Source organism: Sinocyclocheilus grahami, unplaced genomic scaffold, assembly GCF_001515645.1.
Source record: "Sinocyclocheilus grahami isolate Dianchi unplaced genomic scaffold, SAMN03320097.WGS_v1.1 scaffold32.1, whole genome shotgun sequence".
In the NCBI taxonomy this organism is placed as follows: domain Eukaryota; kingdom Metazoa; phylum Chordata; class Actinopteri; order Cypriniformes; family Cyprinidae; genus Sinocyclocheilus; species Sinocyclocheilus grahami.
In genome coordinates, this window is record NW_015505211.1 from 5,136,111 (window position 1) to 5,155,260 (window position 19,150).

General features: G+C 38.1%; 1 protein-coding gene across 3 annotated transcripts; it reads left to right on the top strand.

Moving 5' to 3' along the window:
* The first annotated feature begins 4,872 nt into the window (after window positions 1–4,872).
* On the top strand, window positions 4,873–19,150 carry LOC107578318 (vascular endothelial zinc finger 1-like). 3 transcript variants are annotated; one of them, XM_016264287.1, is made up of 6 exons: window positions 4,873–4,931; window positions 12,306–13,075; window positions 15,553–15,622; window positions 15,839–16,004; window positions 18,425–18,463; window positions 18,698–19,150. In XM_016264287.1, the coding sequence occupies exons 1-6, from the start codon at window positions 4,896–4,898 to the stop codon at window positions 19,054–19,056; spliced, it is 1,440 nt and encodes a 479-aa protein (XP_016119773.1). In that variant the 5' UTR covers window positions 4,873–4,895; the 3' UTR covers window positions 19,057–19,150. The 3 variants fall into 3 exon arrangements, with proteins under 3 accessions (XP_016119773.1, XP_016119780.1, XP_016119788.1); XM_016264294.1 differs by having other exon boundaries at window positions 18,428–18,463; XM_016264302.1 differs by lacking the exon at window positions 18,425–18,463.

Sequence of the window (19,150 nt, forward strand, 5' to 3'; positions counted from 1 at the left end):
GACATTCGCTCTTTTTTCTCTTTCTTCTCCTTTTTTGTTCCATCCTTCTCCTTGTCTTTATCTTTCTTGATCAAGTGGAACATGGTTGGGCCCAAATGTAGAATCCACCAGATGTAGGTCTCTTCACAGCATAAAGATCAATGTTGGCATTCAGTCATGACCAGCACCAGTTCCACAGCACCAAGGGCACCTCAGCTACAGGTGAAGCCCTCCTCTAAAACAACAGATTGATAGAACACATTGTTTTTTTGTTCCTCCTTTTTGCAATGACTGTAGTAGTCATGGGGTTTAAAATGCACATCATTTTTTTGTAATCGATATTAAACAAATTGAAATTATTACTATTACTATTAATAATAATAATATATATATATATAGAATTTATGTCAAATGTATACATTTATATATATACTATAAATAAATATTACATATAAAATATATATAAATAAAAGGTTGTACATTTTGGATATAATGGCTAAAAGCAGACCAAATAATAGTCTATAATATAATAAAGCATACAATAATATAGTGCACCGGACAATGTTCATCAGTCATTTCAGTAATTCATGGGTTAACACAGCTTTAAAAAAAAACACATAATTTATTAATCAAAAGAGTAACGAAAGTGTACACGTGACGGTAGACCCCTGTGTGACGTCACACAATCTCATTGGCTGCTCTTACCTTTCCTGACAGGTACAAAAAAATCGGTAAGAGATCCGTACAGCTTTTATCATCGACAACAATTATAAAATGTACACAACAATGACATAAACATTATATAAAACATAGCCACATAATTCAGTGATGGTGTTAAAACGATCAGTTTTCACGATTATCCGAACAAAACGAGTAGCCTAGAACGAATCACTTCCTGAAACTCCGCATCTCATCGCCCCCTGAACGCTTCCTCTTCGAATTAAATTTCTGTGTAACAATAAATATGCTACGAATTCACTTGACCTCACCTGCAGAATCATGTCTGTCATGTAAAGTTGAATTCAGCTCTATAGATAAACTACCGGCAGAAACTTTTACTGATCCAGCTCTTAATGTAAATCTACGAGCCTTTTAAAAATGAAACTCTTTGTGCTTTTAATGTAATACTCATTCATGCAGCATTAGACCCTATACTCAAATCATGCATTTATATGCAGTACTTGATCACGTATATCATAGCTTTAAGGTGAATGTTTTGGTGCGCGTAATGCGCTTCTCTAAGCCTATTTATTCCGCATCAACGCAAACAGACAAGACTGTTCACCTGTACAGTGAGCTAAACATAAATGCCGCTAAAGATAAACAAACTTACCGTTGAAACGGTGCTGAAATAGTCTGGCGATTGCCGGTGCGCACTGAACTGCAGCACCGGTCCTGTGGAGACGCGTCTAGAGCGTTTGACGGTCAGTGGGACGAGCGCGCTCTCGGATCACTGAGCTCTGCTGGATATGATCCCCTTAAGAAAAGTTGAACACATCAGTTCATCCCTTTTGCATGACTAAGAGCTATTGAAACCTAGAGAGTTTTAGGTCGAGATGCTTTGACTAAGATCAAAGTATATTTGTCTGATGTGCAACACTGTATAGTGCTTAAAAAGCAACCAATTAAACAAAAATAAAATAAAATACAGGTTGAGATAATAATTTGTATTATTCGATCATTTTTATAAGAATAATAGCTACAGATATTAATCAATTAGCCCTCTATATGAATAAATAATAATAATAATACTGAAAAAGAATAAATAGGATAAGAATAGACGAGTATGCACACTATTGATATTGTAAATTAAAAACGCAATAAAAATGTAAAATATATTCAATAGAAATTATTGTATTTTCAAATTAACCATGTTCTTGATTTTGCGTACACAAATTTAATCGCAATATTGTGTTGATGGCGGTTCAGTTTCATTTGCATGGGCATAGCGCCCTCCTTTGGACCAACTCTGTGACAATACTTATCCCTCTTTATGTATGTTTTTATAATTCTCCAGTTACGCAATAATCTTCCAAATCCCCATCTGTTGCACATTTGTGATTTATTTATCTTACATTCTTATTGGCATCTCTTGTTCTGGACTTGGAACCTGATTGAGCACAAAGTTTTAGATGTTTAAAAGGTTTAGTGCCAAAAATTGCATTCAAATAAGAAAGTGTGTCCATTTAAAGTCCAGTCAAATCAAACAAAAATATAAAATCCATAAATATTTAAAATAACTTTAACCAAACCATGAATTGAACCAAAGCTTCTCAACCCAATACAGGTCTATAAATCATATGTTCTGACTTAGCTGTGGTGTTTTGGTAGAAAATGTAAATCTTTCTTATCTCATGCTTTTAGCCATAGCAAATCAATTTTGCCAGTTTCTCTGCACCTGACCTTACTTTCTTGGACTGATCAAACATTATACGTATTTCCTTCTATGTTTAGGTTTTTAGACAATTTTGTGCCAAACATAAACTATTAAAAGGTGCTCCACAGGGTCATTATGAAAGAAGAGGATTTTAAACTGGCCTATATGATGATCACATTTCATATCAAATTCACCGCAAGAACATACTGTACTAATCAGCTGGTCCTGATGCAACCCCAGTGTCATAGTTGGTAAAATATAACAGACGCAAACAGCTCTCTGCACAAAACAGTTCTTCACTCAATACTGCTTTATTAAATTTTTTGTTGCACTCATAAAAAAATATTTCCATAGAAACCTATTCTAAAACCTTCAACACAAAGAATGCCAGAATATTGGAGCTGTATTAAAAGTAAAACATGTCATTAATATATTTAGTAAAATAATCATTTTTTAATTTATATTTTTTATTATTTAATGTACATTACAAATTGAAAGACTGAAATCTTAACTTAAAGGGTTAGTTCACCCAAAAATGAAAATTCTGTCATTAATTACTCACCCTCGTGTTGTTCGAAATCGTAAGACCTTTGTTCGTCTTCGGGAACACAATTTAAGATATTTCTGATGAAATATGAGGGCTCTCTGACCCTCCCATAGACAGCAAGGTAACTACCACGTTCAAGGTCCAGAAAAGTACCATGATGATCGACAAAGTAGTCCGTGTGACATCAGTGGTTCAACTGTAAAGTTATACAGAATACTTTTTTGCGCAAAGAAAACAAAAATAACGACTTTATTCCACATTTTCGTCTCTACTGCGTCACTTGTGGACGCGCGTTCACGACAGTATCATGACAGTATCATCGGCGGTGCTGACCCACGGTGCGTTCCAAACAGGATATATCGCCCTCCGAAGGGCCCTTCGGAGTAAAAGCAATCACGGCCGCCATATTGAAGGGTCGTTCCAAACCGAAGTGCTCAAAACTGGCCACTTCAAAGGGCCCTTCGGAATGAAGGATTTCGAAGGGTACAACTGACTTCGGGCTCCCATGATCATTTGCGCAGATTCTTTGCATTATGACGGCGCCTCCGTGTGGGCAGGTGATGATGATGATGCAGAAGGGCACTTCAAGGAACAGTTGTTTGGTCCCCAACACCCTTCAACCCTTCGAAACTCTGATGTCACACGGACTACTTTGTCGATCATCATGGTACTTTTCTGGACCTTGAATGTGGTAGTTACCTTGTTGTCTATGGGAGGTGTCAGAGAGCCCTCAGATTTCATCAAAATTATCTTAAATTGTGTTCCGAAGATGAACGAAGGTCTTAGGGGTTTGGAACAACATGAGGGTGAGTAATTAATGACATAATTTTCATTTTTGGATGAACTAACCCTTTAAGTCCTAATTAAATGCTTTTAGCATTTAACGTTTAATGTTTGGTAGCCACGCAAATGCTATTATACTACTTATGGAAAAACAGTCTTATGAAGCATGACCTTTTAATCTCTTTGTGACCTATTAGAAGGGCACCCCGCTGATAATAAATCGGGTTATTACGTTAATTCAGTTCAGGACTAGCTCTCTTAATTATAAAACGATCCTAAAATAGAGCGGGCTGTCTCTGCGTCTTCAGCTAATCATTCTCGTGTGCCTGCTGGGGGATTTATAGGAATAAATCAGGTTAAAAGGGGCACACAGCTCTGTCCCATGTAGGCTTGCTGCATCTGGTCTTTCGGTGTTTTGAACGAATCTTTTAAACGAACGAGTCGATGCAATGAACTTCCATGCAATGACTCATCTCAGAGCATCTCGTTTGTGAACAAACCGAATGAACTGCTACTAGGACATCTCGTTCATGAATGAACTGAATGACCGAAAGCATCGTGCTGAAGGTGCTTGATTCCATCCATTCGGTTAATTCAATGAATCATTCACTACTGGAGCAACCTACAGACTGGGACACTGAATGAATCAATGAACGAATCTGAATGAATCTTTTTAGTGAAAAGATTCATGTCTTTTCAATTAATCAACATCCCCAATATTACTAGGCAGATAAATGAAGCCTTAATATGCATAACGTTGTATTTAAATGTATGAAATAGACTTTACATGTACATACACAGATAGAGCATGTCTAGTCGTATAAATGCAGATAAATCCTGCAGTCAGTCTCGCGCAGTGAGTTATGACGAGTCTCGCGACAGTTCCACGCTATTCATCAACTTCACTCCTGTTTTTTGGAGCGTCCCGAGAGTCTGACGAGATGGAGATTAAAAATAGGGGTGCTTTGAAAATCACTAAATTCAGTACGTCATGTGATTTACCCTCGACGCATGGACAAAGTGTCTTGTACCACAAAGTCTTTGTAATTATGTTTATAATGTACCATACTGTAAAACTGAATAGTGTTTTATTCATGAAATCGTTCAGACTGCTGTTGTATCCCCCCCTCCCGTGAGTGGTACGTTCCACGGGGTGGCGGAAGTCTCGCTCTGCCATGTTGAGCGCTTTGTTTCTGTGAGTGAGACGAGATGATGGAGCAGAGCTGGAGCTCTTTCTTATTCCAGGTGAGAAACTCTCTCTCTTAAACACACACGCACATTCACACTCACACGCCGTCCGCTCGCCGCTCACTCATGCTACCGGCCTGCCTGCTTCAGTCTGCTTTATCAACAGAGATATTTGAAAAGGCGCAGTTGGAGCAAAACAATAGTAGATGAGTCCCGGGCGCCCAGCTGCGCTCCCTCTATAGATGTAGTAACACTCAGTCGCGGTGTTTACCCCTCTATCTCTGTAGGTTAGAGCTAACTTAACCCTATATCCCTCTTTACCCCTCTTATCTGACTCTATAGATGTAGCCATGTGTACATCATTTTACTCTATCACTCTCCTTCTGTAGATCTTTCCTTCTGTCCCCCTGTTTACCCCTCTGTCTGTACTCCATCTATCCCGCTATATTTCTCTGTTATCCGGACACTATCTCCATCTCTCTTCCATTTATCTTTCCCTCTGTAGATCTCTATCTGGTCATTCATCTCCCCATTCACTCCTTTATAGATATTTCACTCTGTCAGTCTCTCTGTTTGTTCCTCTGTCTCTATCTCCATCTATCTCTCCATTTGATCTCCCTCTGTAGATCAGTCCATCATCAGCTTCTCTATCACTTTATGTTTTTCGCCGCCTCTGTCTGTACCTCTTTGTAAGGTTCCCATAGTCATGGAAAATCTGGAAATATCAGCTTTTTTTAAATGAGTGATTTTTGAGTTACAGAAAACCATATATGAAAAAGTTATGGAAATCTCTATAGACTATATATATATTTTTAAAAAATTAAGTAATACAAATATTAACATTTTTAATTTGGTGGAAATATTTTTGTGATTGACATCATGTATAAAATGGTAACATGTAATTTTACATGCATTGTAAAATTATAACTTATTTATTACAACAAAAGTTATAGATAACCATTAGTCAAAAGGTTTGGGAACCATCTGTCTGTGTGTCTATCAGCTTTGGGACAGCAAGAATCAGAATAATAATAATAAGCTGCTAGTGACTCAGATCCTGAGGACTTGTTCACATTTAAACTCACTTTTATGAGGTGTTCGGTTGGATTGCTTTTTGCTTAGTCACTTCTATCCTCAGGCTTTAGTTTAACTTTATGCTTTTAATTATACCTTTTACAAAATGCATTGGTTCATATTGCACCTGGTCCCTCTGTGTGATTTTCTGCAGCTGGATGCATGTATATTAATATTGTTGAAGATCATATTTATCATGCCTTGTGATCATAGAACTTTTGATGTCAGTGAGAGTTTTACTGTATGTACTACTACTATGAATTATTCTGGGGAACATGTTTTGTTTTTAGCACATGTGAAGCCATATGGATGAGTTTACCTAACTGTTCTTTACTTTGCATGTCGTCTTTTATATTTGTTTATTACCTGTGTAATAGTGTGTGTAACATTGTGACCCATACTTCACTATATTAGACTCTACTAAAAAGATCCTAGGAAACATGTACAAATTTTTTTTTACATATTAACCGTTGGTCTAATAAAGCTGATATTGATTTGCAAGATGTCATATTTCCATAAGCAATAGATGTTTGGGGTCTTGTTTTGCCCTTGAAGTGCTACACGTCTGATTCATTTCACAGTCAGTCGTCGGGAAGTGAGATTAGACAAGTTTGATCTAATGCCGCCACACAAGTTTTACAAAGTTTCTCTCTTTCTCGATAGAGCGTCATCGTGAAAGTGGTGACTTTGGGCTTTAATCATGAACTTGGTGAGATTGCAGAAGCTCTCCTGATGTAAAATTTTAGTTTGAGGGTGAATCACTTCAGTGGGTGTTTAATGACTGGGCATGTTATTCAGGTGTCTGGGGATGCACTTTTAAAACGTTGACCTGGTTTAAGTTGGTTTTGATAAACTAGTTGACTTCACAAATCGGTTGTTGGGCAGCTAGTCGGTCGTTGTGACCCATAGTGACCTAGTGTAGCCTAGAGAAAGTAGAATTCCCGTAATCCATTTATCACCGAGCTTGTGACTCAAGAGTCACTGACTCATAAAACATCCTTCGTCTGTTGATCAGATGCACAGCACAGACTAGACGCGCATCAGACCTGCTCCATTATCTCCGGGGCCCAGCCGCTTCTTGCCTTTAGTGTTCAGAACAGATTTAGACTTTCATATTTACTTGTGCTGAAGATAAAATTGCCATGATGAATGAAAGTGTTGACGTCTGACCGTCTGGGATGTGAGCATTGCTCATCTGAGAATGTTTTTGGAGTCAGTGCCTCAGTTGACTCATCAGAGTGGAAATGTTTGCTTTGACATTCCCTCAAATGTTTCATGTAGCATCACAGTTAGGATGGGGTGGTATGATTCCGCTATATATCAAGAAACGGTATGAATTGTGGCAACACATCAGTCTGTTATACCATTTATACCACAATTTATCCAAAGGTGTGGTTTTAACATCATATCAGCTCTTTTACAATGACTTAAAATGTGGCTTATATTTACAATGTGTTACTGTATTACAGCCTTGATTATATCATATGTGTTTTTGCACTGATGCCAAATTTATTCAACAGAAGAAAGAAACTCATTCAGGTTTAAAACAGCTTGAGAGTAAGTAAATGATGACAGAATTTTCATTTTTGCAGAATTTTCATCAGTTTGGACTTGAATGAAGAGAGAGAACCGGCACTTAACCTTTTCACAGGCATTTTGTTTTCATAGACAGATATTGTGATGTATCATTATGAATTGTCTAGCAATATATAAATGATCACAAAATTGCTGTATCATGATATTATCGGTATCGTGAGCCGTATTGTATCGTATCATGTGGTATCCTGTGATTCCCACCCCTAATTATATAGCATCTGACTATTTTTGTGGATATAATAATAGATTCATAATAGAAAGAATAATAGATTTATATTTTAAATGAAAAAATATATATGATTTGTTTTTCATGTGAAATATTAATCTATTATTTATATAAATATGTATATATGGACAAAAACAGACATATGCTATGATTGTGCAATATATTCAACATTATGGGGTTGAATTTCCAGCAAAAATTATTTTATTGTATACAGTTACTGTGATATAATATCTCATAGCATGATGTAAGATTGTGGTCATACCGCCCACCCCAGTCCCAGTGTAACACAAGCTTCATACGTCTGTGAAAATGTGTGAACTGCTGGGAGATAATGCATTGGGATTTGTCCTTTAGGGTCTAATAGTTGTAAACAGCTGGGTTGTGTAGTGTTATGAGCTGTTCGCCTTCCCACAAGCTCCCTGTTCCTTTTGTACTGTTTGTTTTGCCCGTTTAATCACCCTTTCTTCTTTGCTGTTTCTGTTCAAATTCAAATTTAAGAAAGCTTTACTCAAATGAATTACCATGTGTTTCAGCATCCAGCCCGGGCCTGTTGCGGATCTCCATTGTGCCACCGCTGGCTTTTCAAAACTCCTTATTCTCTCGCTGAACTCGTTTTCTCTGTTATTTACGTTACACTGACCTCAGCCTTCAGAGCCGATTTGTATCAAAATTGTCAGAGTGGCGTGAAGACGCAGCAGGGCTACAGTCATTCTGTGTCACATGCTCACAAAGTACACACACACACACACACACACACACACACACACATGCGCGTACACGCAGTGGCCTAGTCTAGACTCGCATTCCCTGACGTACCCAGTAAACTGATGACTGGGATGCTATAGGAAGTGAGCGAGCAGGTGTGTGTGTGTGTGTGTGTGTGTGTGTGTGTGTGTGTGTGTGTGTGTGTGTGTGTGTGTGTGTGTGTGTGTGTGTAGATATGCGGTTCTCCTCATGAATAGAGGAACCAAATCGGAGAAGACTCCCGCACAAAGACCCCCTGCGGATCCGTGAGGGCATCCCCGCTCCGATTTGTGTCCATCACAATAGAGCAGATGAAATAAGGAGCAGAAAGAAGCGTTCATTTCTCTTGTCCTGCGTCGCGGTCAGCCCTGTGAGATGGATGGATGACGCTGAATGGGAGAGGTCAGGTATTTAACCCTGCCCTCTCCGTGATTGCAGGAGATTGCGCATCTTAATTGCGGTGTCCTTTTTTTGCTGCAGAGACCAACAACATCACTTGCTCCTGATTAAGCATGTGCAAAATTACAGATTTTTAAAATCAAAAATTGTTCGTATTGAATATGCAGTGCTTTGAAAGACACATATTCAAAATATAAAATTGCTAAATCATGAACTCTTTTTTTTGCACAAAACTAATCAAATTTGAGACAACTTTTCTGCTCAGGTTTTAGCATCCAGACAGTTACTACAAGACTTTAAACACACTGGCATTTTTTCAGCTTATACAATATATGTAAAATACTGTATACATCATGCAATGCAATGCTTTTCAAGCCAAATATTCATCAAATAAGCATGCTAAATATCAAAATACCTTTTTAGCACAAAACTATAGTCATTTTGAAATTTGAGAGGCAAAACAGTTTTACAACAACTGCACAGGTTTTAGCATCCGCAGTCACTTTGAGCATGCTAAAACCCTCTTTAGCAAGTTGGAAAATATTTTTTATAAATTAACTAGTCCACTTCACTAATCAATTAGCTTGTAGGATGATTAGTGAACCCATTCTTGTGTTTCCTTTGCCTCTGAGAATTGACAGGCCTTGTTGTTTTATCAAGGCAGGGGAAGCTGTTCTCTCAGGGGCCAAGCCCTAGTAATGCCACCTTTGACCTTTCGCTGACTTTGTTTAAAATCTGCATCTGATTTGTTTTGCTCATTAGTTGTGTGCAGTTGGGTAAGGTTTTTTTTACCGAGCTGGTTTGGGGCTGTTTCTGTGGTTTGTGGGGGTTGTGCCTGTTTTAGATGCTCCATTGAACATCAATAGTGGGTGAACAGGGCGTTTGCTGCACTTTATCGGGTCTTTTAAGCGTCTGTGGTAGGGTTGAGAATTCGGATTCCTTTTGGTGAACCACTTCGTTAGGACTGTTCATATGCATTGGATTTAACTTTCATACTTGTTCACAAAGACCCAATTTGGCAATTGATGTGTTTGTGATCGTTGTATATTCTTTTCCTCTCATTTGTCCTGTTGTTGTGGCTCTGAGATCAGTGTCTGCCAGGGTAGGTTGTGATGTGTAGTAAGCTTTTGCCCCTGTCTGTGTAAACAAATCCCTCACGCTGATCTGTGTGTGTAAGAGAGGACTAAAGGAGTGCGTCCAGCCTCCCAGAAGCCTCAGTAAACAAACAGACAAACATCCACCTCTGTTTCCAGGCCTGCCAGGTGGGTTTCACTGTGTGTTCATGCTGGCTGCATCCCATTTCACATACTTCTATGCTCTGAAAGTAAATAATTCACTCATAATGGGAAAGTGTACACTTTTTGAGTTGTAGTAGGACAGTAAGTCAGCATTGTGTCACAAAACCTGCATTTTTAAACTGCTGAGGCAACATCCGGCTTGCACAGATATAGACTTTGAAAGTCAATCCATTTCTTTATTCTTTGTTGTATTTGTGAAAGTAATTTTTTTCCCATTTATATCTACTGGTCAGAAATTTGGGGCTTGTAAAAAATAGTTTTAATGTTTTCGTCTCTTATTCTCACCAAGGTTGCATTTATTTGATTACAAGTACAGTAAAAACAGTAACATTGTAAAATATTATTACAATTTAAAATAACGGTTTTCTATTTTGATATATATTTTAAAATGTAAAATAAATACATTTATTCCTATATGATGGTACAGCTGAACATTACTCCAGTCTTCAGTTTCATATGATCTTTCAGAAATCATTCTAATATGCTGATTTTCTTAACAGTTTATACAAAATGATCAGTGTTGAAAACTGTTTTGCTACTTAATATTTTTGTTAAAACCATTAAACATTTTTCAGGATTCTTTGATGGATAAGAACAGTAATTTATTTGAAATAGAATCTTTCATAACATTATAAATGTCTTTGCTGTCACTTGATCTATTTAATGCATCCTTGCTGAATACATTTGAAACAGAAGAGATCTGGACTTTAATGTAGTTTGATATCTAAAATCAGCCAATATATTGCTTATCAAATTCTAAATATAAATATCTTTCATATTCCTGTCCGTCAAACACAACTGTGTGTAGTGTAAGTGCTGCATGGCTCTTGTTTTCTCTGTAAAGTCCTTGTCATCTCGTTCACAGGTTTAGCCGAGTTTGTTCCTGACCCGCTGAATCATCTCACTTGTGTTACGGTTAATTTTGCAGTCACATGTTGAACCGGGAGCATCTCAGCAGATCGGTTTACGCTGGACAGACTTAGATTCCTCGGCGGCCCGGCGTTGTTTTTGAGTTCAGTTAATCAGAGCGCACAGCCTCTGCCCTGTACCCAGCGTTCATGCCAGCATGTGCTCGATCACGACTGCAGCGTAATCTGTGTCATTAGTTTGGGGCCCAGATGACACTTTTGATAACACTGTGAAGCATTCTGAATCAGGAATTCTGAATCCAGTCATTAGCCCAGCATGCTTTTCTATCGTTGAAGAGGGGAAACTTTTGATTTAATGAGATCTGATTTGATTTAATGAGATATTTCTCAATGGAGTGCCTCTTCGTCCTGCCAGCTGTCGAGTCCAGTGTGTGTTTGTATGTATGTAACGTGAGCGTGTGTGTTAATTCCTGAACTTCTGCTCATCGTTAGTCAGCCCACAGGCTGCCGGAAGTGCTGATGGGAACAGAACACAATTTTTTCAGGTTATGTAAATATGATAAATATATAAGTTATGTATCTTTTGCTGCCTGATAGCACTTAAAGCATGTTAAATTCTCTATTATATCGTAAATACTTAAAGCTTTTGTAAACAAATAAAACCGTTTTGGATTATAATATTTCTCTGAATTTAATTTTGAGGCAGGGGGTTGCCATCACACATTATTTTATTTATTTTTAACGGTTTTACAATTATTACTTTTTTTTGTATATGTTTTATTTTATTATTCTGATCTTATTATTTTATCTCATTCTGTTTTATTTAGTATTCTTTTTTTATTCTCATTCTATCATTTTCATTGTATTTAGTTTATTTTTATTATTCTTATATTTGTTTTTTATTTTGTTATTCTGATATTTTGTGTTATTAAAATTATTTCAATCTAATAATGTGTTGTATTTGATTCTATTATTTTTATTATTTGCATAACATTTCTTTTCTCATTCCTTGTTCTAATATTTTTATTTTATTTAGTATTTTATTCTGTTATTTATTATTTTTATTAAGTACAGAATTTCAATATACATTATATATTGAATTCTATATATTATAGAATTATAATATCATCTATCAGCCTTAATTTTACTTAATATTGTCAATAATTTTTTTGTCTGTGCATCACCATTTTTAACCCCTCTGCCCGGTTCTGTCTTCTCCTTCCAGCAGGCTAATGAAGCCCTTCACCACCAGCACCAGGTGGCCCCGAACAGCCTGCTGCCACTGCTGAACTCTGAGCCGCAGGACCAGAAGCCTGTGATGCCCATTCCTCTGGACCACAAGCCCCCCGTCAGCGCCGCCGAGCTCCTCAAGGACAACGTAGCCAGCGGGACAGGGGGAGGAGGGGGTGGGAATGCCGGAGGAGGTGGTCCAATGCCCGTGATCAAGAAAGAGCACAAGAGCAAGACGCCATTCATCTGCGGCTACTGCAACAAGGCCTTCCGTGACAGCTACCACCTCCGCCGGCATGAGTCCTGCCACACCGGCATCAAAATGGTGTCCAGACCCAAGAAAACTGCGCAAGCAGCACCCACCATGGTACCACTCATCTCCACCATGTCCCATGAGACCACGGGCAACCCTGCCTACATCTCAACCATTGCTGGCATCTTTTCCACGGCGACCACTTCAACGTCCTCCGCTTCTACTATCATGTCCCCGATGTCCATGTCCAATGTGACCCAACACAGTGCCCCCAAAAAGCCACCCAAACCCGTAAAGAAGAACCACGGCTGTGAAATGTGCGGGAAAGCCTTCCGGGACGTTTACCATCTGAACCGTCACAAGCTGTCACACTCGGACGAAAAACCATTCGAGTGTCCTATATGCCAGCAGCGCTTTAAGAGGAAAGATCGCATGACGTACCACGTGCGCTCACACGACGGAGGCGTCCACAAGCCTTACATCTGTTCTGTGTGTGGAAAGGGCTTCTCGAGGTACGTGGAGCTTTTGCACTTCTTGTCAGTTGGCTTCGATGTCGATATTTGGGATCTGAATTATAAGAAATGATCCTAATTCAGATTGCAATGAACAAATCTGGTTCTTTAATGATTCCTATAGTATTTTTGAGGAACCTCCTCCCTTTTTCGATAACATTCACTATCGTTCAAACATTTGGGGTCAGCAAGTTTTTTTTATATTATTAAAACAATTTATACTTTTATTCAGCAAGGATGCATTAAATTGATCAAATAAAGTGAATTGTTAATTTTTTTAAATAATTGCTGTTCCTTTGAACTTCAACAAAGAATGCTGAAAACTTAACTATTACTGTTTTCACAATAACATGAAGCAGCACAACTGTTTTCAACATTGATAATGTATCTTGAGCAGCAAATCAGGATATTAGAATGATTTCTGAAGGTTCATGTTACACTGACATTATAAACGACATTTAAAGAAATATCAAAATAGAAAAATTTTAAATTGTAATCATTCTTCACAATAGTAGTTATTACTGTGATTTTGATTATAATTGCAGCCATGGTGAACATAAGAAACGTCTTTCAGGACCATAAAACTTGGTCACTGTAACTTTCCAATAAAAATGTTTTTTGATTCTCATTGGATTATTACAGACAGTAACTGAATTAGATTACAAGCTCAGAACTGAGCTAAAAGCATCATCTTGCACTGTGTAGATTTAGTAGCTCAGTATAATCGTTAATGAAACCGAACATCATGGAAATCATTTGGTGGAAATCATTTATTTGTTTTATTTATTTATTTATTTTATTTTATTTAATGTTGGTTCTGAATAAAAAACAGTTCTTAATATAAATCCCTACAAATAAGTATATATATTTTCACTTTAATAATACTAGAACATTATACATTATACATTAATGGCAAATGTGACTCATTTCCATCCTGCATGAAATGAGGCTGTTTGTGGATTCTGATGATGTCAGTGTATTTAATAGTGTCTGTTAAAATATGTAAGTATATATATTTTCACTTTAATAATACTAGAACATTATACATTAATGGCAAATGTGACTCATTTCCATCCTGCATGAAATGAGGCTGTTTGTGGATTCTGATGATGTCAGTGTATTTAATAGTGTCTGTTAAAATATGTGTTCAAAGCTCGAGCTGAATCCACCATCTGCTGTTCTGATGATGTTAATGTCGTCTCGTTCTTATTGGCTGCTGCTGGCTGATTTATAGTTGTTGTGAATGGATCTGACTGGCTGCCTTTGTAGGGCCCAGCATGCCGAGGGTCTGCGTGAACAGAAGGAGGAGGGGGTGCTCTTATTCCTCTGTTATTCCCTCCTTGCCTCCTGTTTGTTCTGTCTTAGAGGATTAGTGCTGGGGTTTCCTTTGAGTCACTCAGGGGCTGCAGACACACGGCTGCTTTAGGAGTCTCATCTATAGAAATCTTTTGTAACATTATAAATGTCTTTACTGTCACTTTTGTTACATTTCATGCATCCTTACCGAATAAAACTCTTAAATTCAAAAAATTAAATAAATAAATATATATACAGTATCTCACAAAAGTGAGTACACCCCTCACATTTCAGCAACCATTTTATTATATGTTGGCAAGGGACAATACTATAGAAATGAAAATTGGATATACTTTAGACTAGTCAATGCACAGCTTGTATAGCAGTACAGATTTACTGTCCTCTAAATAACTCAACATACATGTCTAAATAACAGATACACATTTGTATGGTCCTGTCAAGCAGACAAAAACATGAACATGATGAATAGGACATGTGGCTTTGCATGGTTAAACGACATACAGCTGTTATCACTTAGGGTGTACTCACTTTTGTTGCCAGCTATTTTGACAATAATGGCTGTATGTTGAGTTATTTTCAGAGGACAGTAAATCTGTACTGCTATACAAGCAGCACATTGACTACTCTAAAATATATTCACGTTTAATTTCTATAGTATTGTCCCTTGAGAAGATATACTAAAATGGTTGCTGAAAAGTGAGGGGTGTACTCACTTTTGTGAGATACTGTGTATGTATATATATATATATGTCTTATGCAGCTTTGTGCACCTCAACGTTGGAAGATGCTTTCTTACTAAACATTAACACCAAACAATCAGGGCAATCAAACTTATGTTCACACTAAAACCTCTAGTGTGAAGGCAGCATCAGTTTGTGTTCTGTTAGCAGCTGTGAACAGTAGCTGGTGTAGACCAATATTTATTGTAAGCCACATCTGGAATTATGCGTTCTAGCTCATGGCACCAAATGAATCTGCAGCTCAGAGGCAGACTCGTCAAATCGGTCTCTTAGAGGCAAAGTACAGCACCTGAGCCTGCTGGTTTTGTTTTTCTGAAGTGCACACAGATGCAGCTGGTACCAAAATCCAGTGACTTCATTACAAAAGCATGATGCTGTTTTCTTCCTTGCCACATTTTTTATTTTTTCTTCTCTTTTTAGGCCTGACCATCTCAGCTGCCATGTGAAGCATGTTCATTCCTCAGAGAGACCTTTCAAATGCCAAGTAACGGTAAGAACAGGAACACATTTATCGTATTTATGCAGTTGAGCCTCATAACTCTTTGCATCTTTAGTTGCTGGCAGCCAAAAGATGGTAGGTTTGAACTCCATAAAGGGTTAATAATGAGGACGTAACATACCTTACATCAATTTGGATAATTCAAAGAAAACAGATTGAATTTGTTCTGTAAATTATGTAATTCTGCATGTCTTATGTCTGTAATAGGCCTGTACATCAGCCTTTGCCACCAAAGACAGACTTCGGTCACATATGATTCGCCACGAGGGGAAAGTCACTTGTAACGTGTGCGGAAAGATGCTGAGCGCTGCCTACATCACCAGCCACTTAAAAACACACGGCCAGAGCAACTTCAACAATGCCTGTAACAAAGGTAAGTGCAACGTGATTGGCTGCCCCAACAGCCAATCAGCCAGTAGTCTGTACAACGACTCTCCCAGCCTCTCTGGGTGACTGCTGTAGCTCTAGCACCAACATCCTTCTACTAACCCTCTGTTAGGCCTGTCACGATAACAACTTTTTGTTGTGCGATATATTGCCCCAGAAATAATTGCGATAAGCGATATTATTGTCATTTTAAAGACCATTTTATGCCACTGAATATATAATCATAATGTAACAGCATAATAATGCAAGAAGGCCTACACACTTCCAAATGACAACAAACTTTTAATTTTTAAGAATATTTAGATCACGGAAATTGAGTATCAAAATATTAGATACCTTAAAAAACCTGAATAAATAGTAAATAAACATTTTCTAAAAAAAGAAAAATGCACAAAGAACTTGTATGGAGATTTTTCCATCTACAGATGTTTCCCAGACCTTCTTTTCTCTGTAAACACAATCACTACTTAGCAGTCAGATGTCCGTATGCACAAAGGCACAGATCCCTAAACAAGGCCATATCTGCAGATTAAACTTTTTTTGTAGAAGCATTTTTTAAAATTTTAACTAGCACCTCATGACTACACCACGTTATGTACGAGAAGACACAGGCACAAGTGGAATGTACAAAACATGGTGACATTAATTTTTACGAAAATATAATGGGCGATATATTGCGTCACCAAAAATGATTGAGGTCATGTACATATATTGCGCGATAAGTCGATATATTGATTATTGTGACAGGCCTACCCTCTGTTCATCTTTCCTCTGAGCTCTTTGCCGTCCCTTCAGCTCCCAACCTCTCTCCTACACACTCAAGTGCACTAGTTTATGAGAAGTGACTTTTGAAGCACAGTTGGGAGATTTTTAAACCTCTCTGAGAAGAACTGGCCAGAATGACAACGTTGTGGTCTTTATGAGTCCTACAACTTTTCAGAACATTTTTTTATCATCCACAGTAATTTAATTCAGTGTTTTCATGATATCACAAGTTATTCTGAAAACTTTACTTGGTTTGGACATCATCCCGTCCCTAGCATATGGTGTTTCCTGGTTTGACAAAAGCAGGTTTTAGGAGCTAGTGCAGAGCAGCATTTTCTTAGATGGAGAAAAATGGGTATCTGATGAAGCACAAAGAATCTTGGGAGTGAAATCTCTGTAAAGTAGACGTGAGGGCCATTTAAAGCTATTTTTTGAGCACTTCTGTTCAGAATGATACTTGAACATGGCTTCCGTGATTCTTTTCATTCAAAGTCCTGTGCCGTTTATGTTTGTTCGGGATTGTGATTCTTGAGAGTTGTTTAGACATTTTTTTTGGTTGTGCAGTCCATCATGTTTCATTGGTCATGGCATTTGACTCGTTTGTTCAGCTCTTAAGTTAGTCAAGCATGTCAGTGGAGAAGACCAGTGCTTTGCTTTAGGCAGAAACTGCTCTGACTGAACCGGATCCTTTCTAAGGATGTGTACGGCAGGGTCAGGAGTAGGTCAAGGGGCAGATCTACTGAAAGGATGAAAAGAGGTCAGCAGTACTCTGGAAATTTGTTCTGTCGTTTATGTTAGTTAGAATTTAATGGGTGCAGTTTGCCCAAATTCATGTCTGCGGTCTCAGTTTGTGTCAGAGCTGTTGTGCTATTTAGTGATAGGTGCCATTATGTGTTCTTTTGGACCATTTTATTTTTCATGAATTAACCCACTGATTCCCATCACATAATCTAACTTTCATGTAGTTTAGTGTTTTTTAAAATATATTTCTTGATCGTGATTTAGCTAAAATTTTTTGTTGTTGTTGACTGAGTCTGTTTTTGTTTTTTCCATAGAATGTTAGAATTTGGTAGAGTTGTATATTTTAATAGCTAAAATCTCAGAATGTTCTGGTTTCAAGACAAATTCTCTCTCTATCGACAGAATCTGTGACCATGCTGTTGATTACCACAGAATATTATTTTGTAATTCTATTCATATTAAAAGTATATTAAAAAATATTTGTATTGTATAGTATAATAATATCAAATAATGTGATAGAAAAAAATATATATACATTTTATTATAATTTAATATATTTATTATTATGTTTTGAATTATATTAATATTATTTTGTCTCTCTCCTCAGTTAAAAACAATTTGCAAATTGAATTATTCTGTATTAGTTATATTATGTTTTTTGCAAACGGATGGATGAGATTTTTTTTCTGTGCTAACATCTGTCAACATGCTGTCGATCGAGCTTAACCTGTATTGAACCTACAGCGTTCACATTAAATGGAGAACTCTCCGATTTTAATACGATAGTCATGTCTGGATTCACTCTGAGCATAAATGCTGCAGCCCTGCATTGTTAAAAGTTCCATAATGCATCACTGCAGGCAGCTGCCTGCCCATCATAACCCTCTGTCTGTTTCTAAGTAGGAGATTGGCAGTGGAACCACTCAGGGCTCCGAAAAGGTAAAAATGAAACGAAACAAAAAAGGTGGAAAAGCAGATATACACACACAAACAACAGTTTGCTGTCTCCGCTGTTGATATCAGGAAGTTCAATCACAAATGCTCACATATATCTACTGGTCTAGGTCAAATTTGCCATACCAGTCTAGATGCCCAGAGAGTTTGGGAACAGAATACACACAAACCCTCAACAAAAGCGTTAACGATTCTCCTGTCTCTTTCTCTACTCTACAGACAGCACTGAAGTCTGCAACTCTGCCTCCACCACGTCAGTTACAGCCACAAACCCCATCACCACTGCAATGAACCGCGGCAACACCAGCAACCCCGTTACCATAGCAGCCCAGATGAACATCTCTACCAACACGGTCAACATCACGTCTCCCATCAGCCTGCAGCACCCGGTTACCCTCACCGGCCCTGTGAACATCGCATCTCTCAACATCCCAGCCACAGCGTCCATGAACATCGCCCACCCAGTGGCCATCACCACACCCATGCCCATGAACATCGCCGGCCCGCTCAACATCGCCATGAGACCTATGGACACTATGCCCTTCCTGTCCCAAGTCCTGCAGTCTTCTCACTGGTAGAACCAGGGGCGCTGACCAGCATTTTTGCCCTGACTGCCGTGCTACTGACGCCTGAGTGGCGTGAACAAACCCATCCCATGGCTACATTGCAACA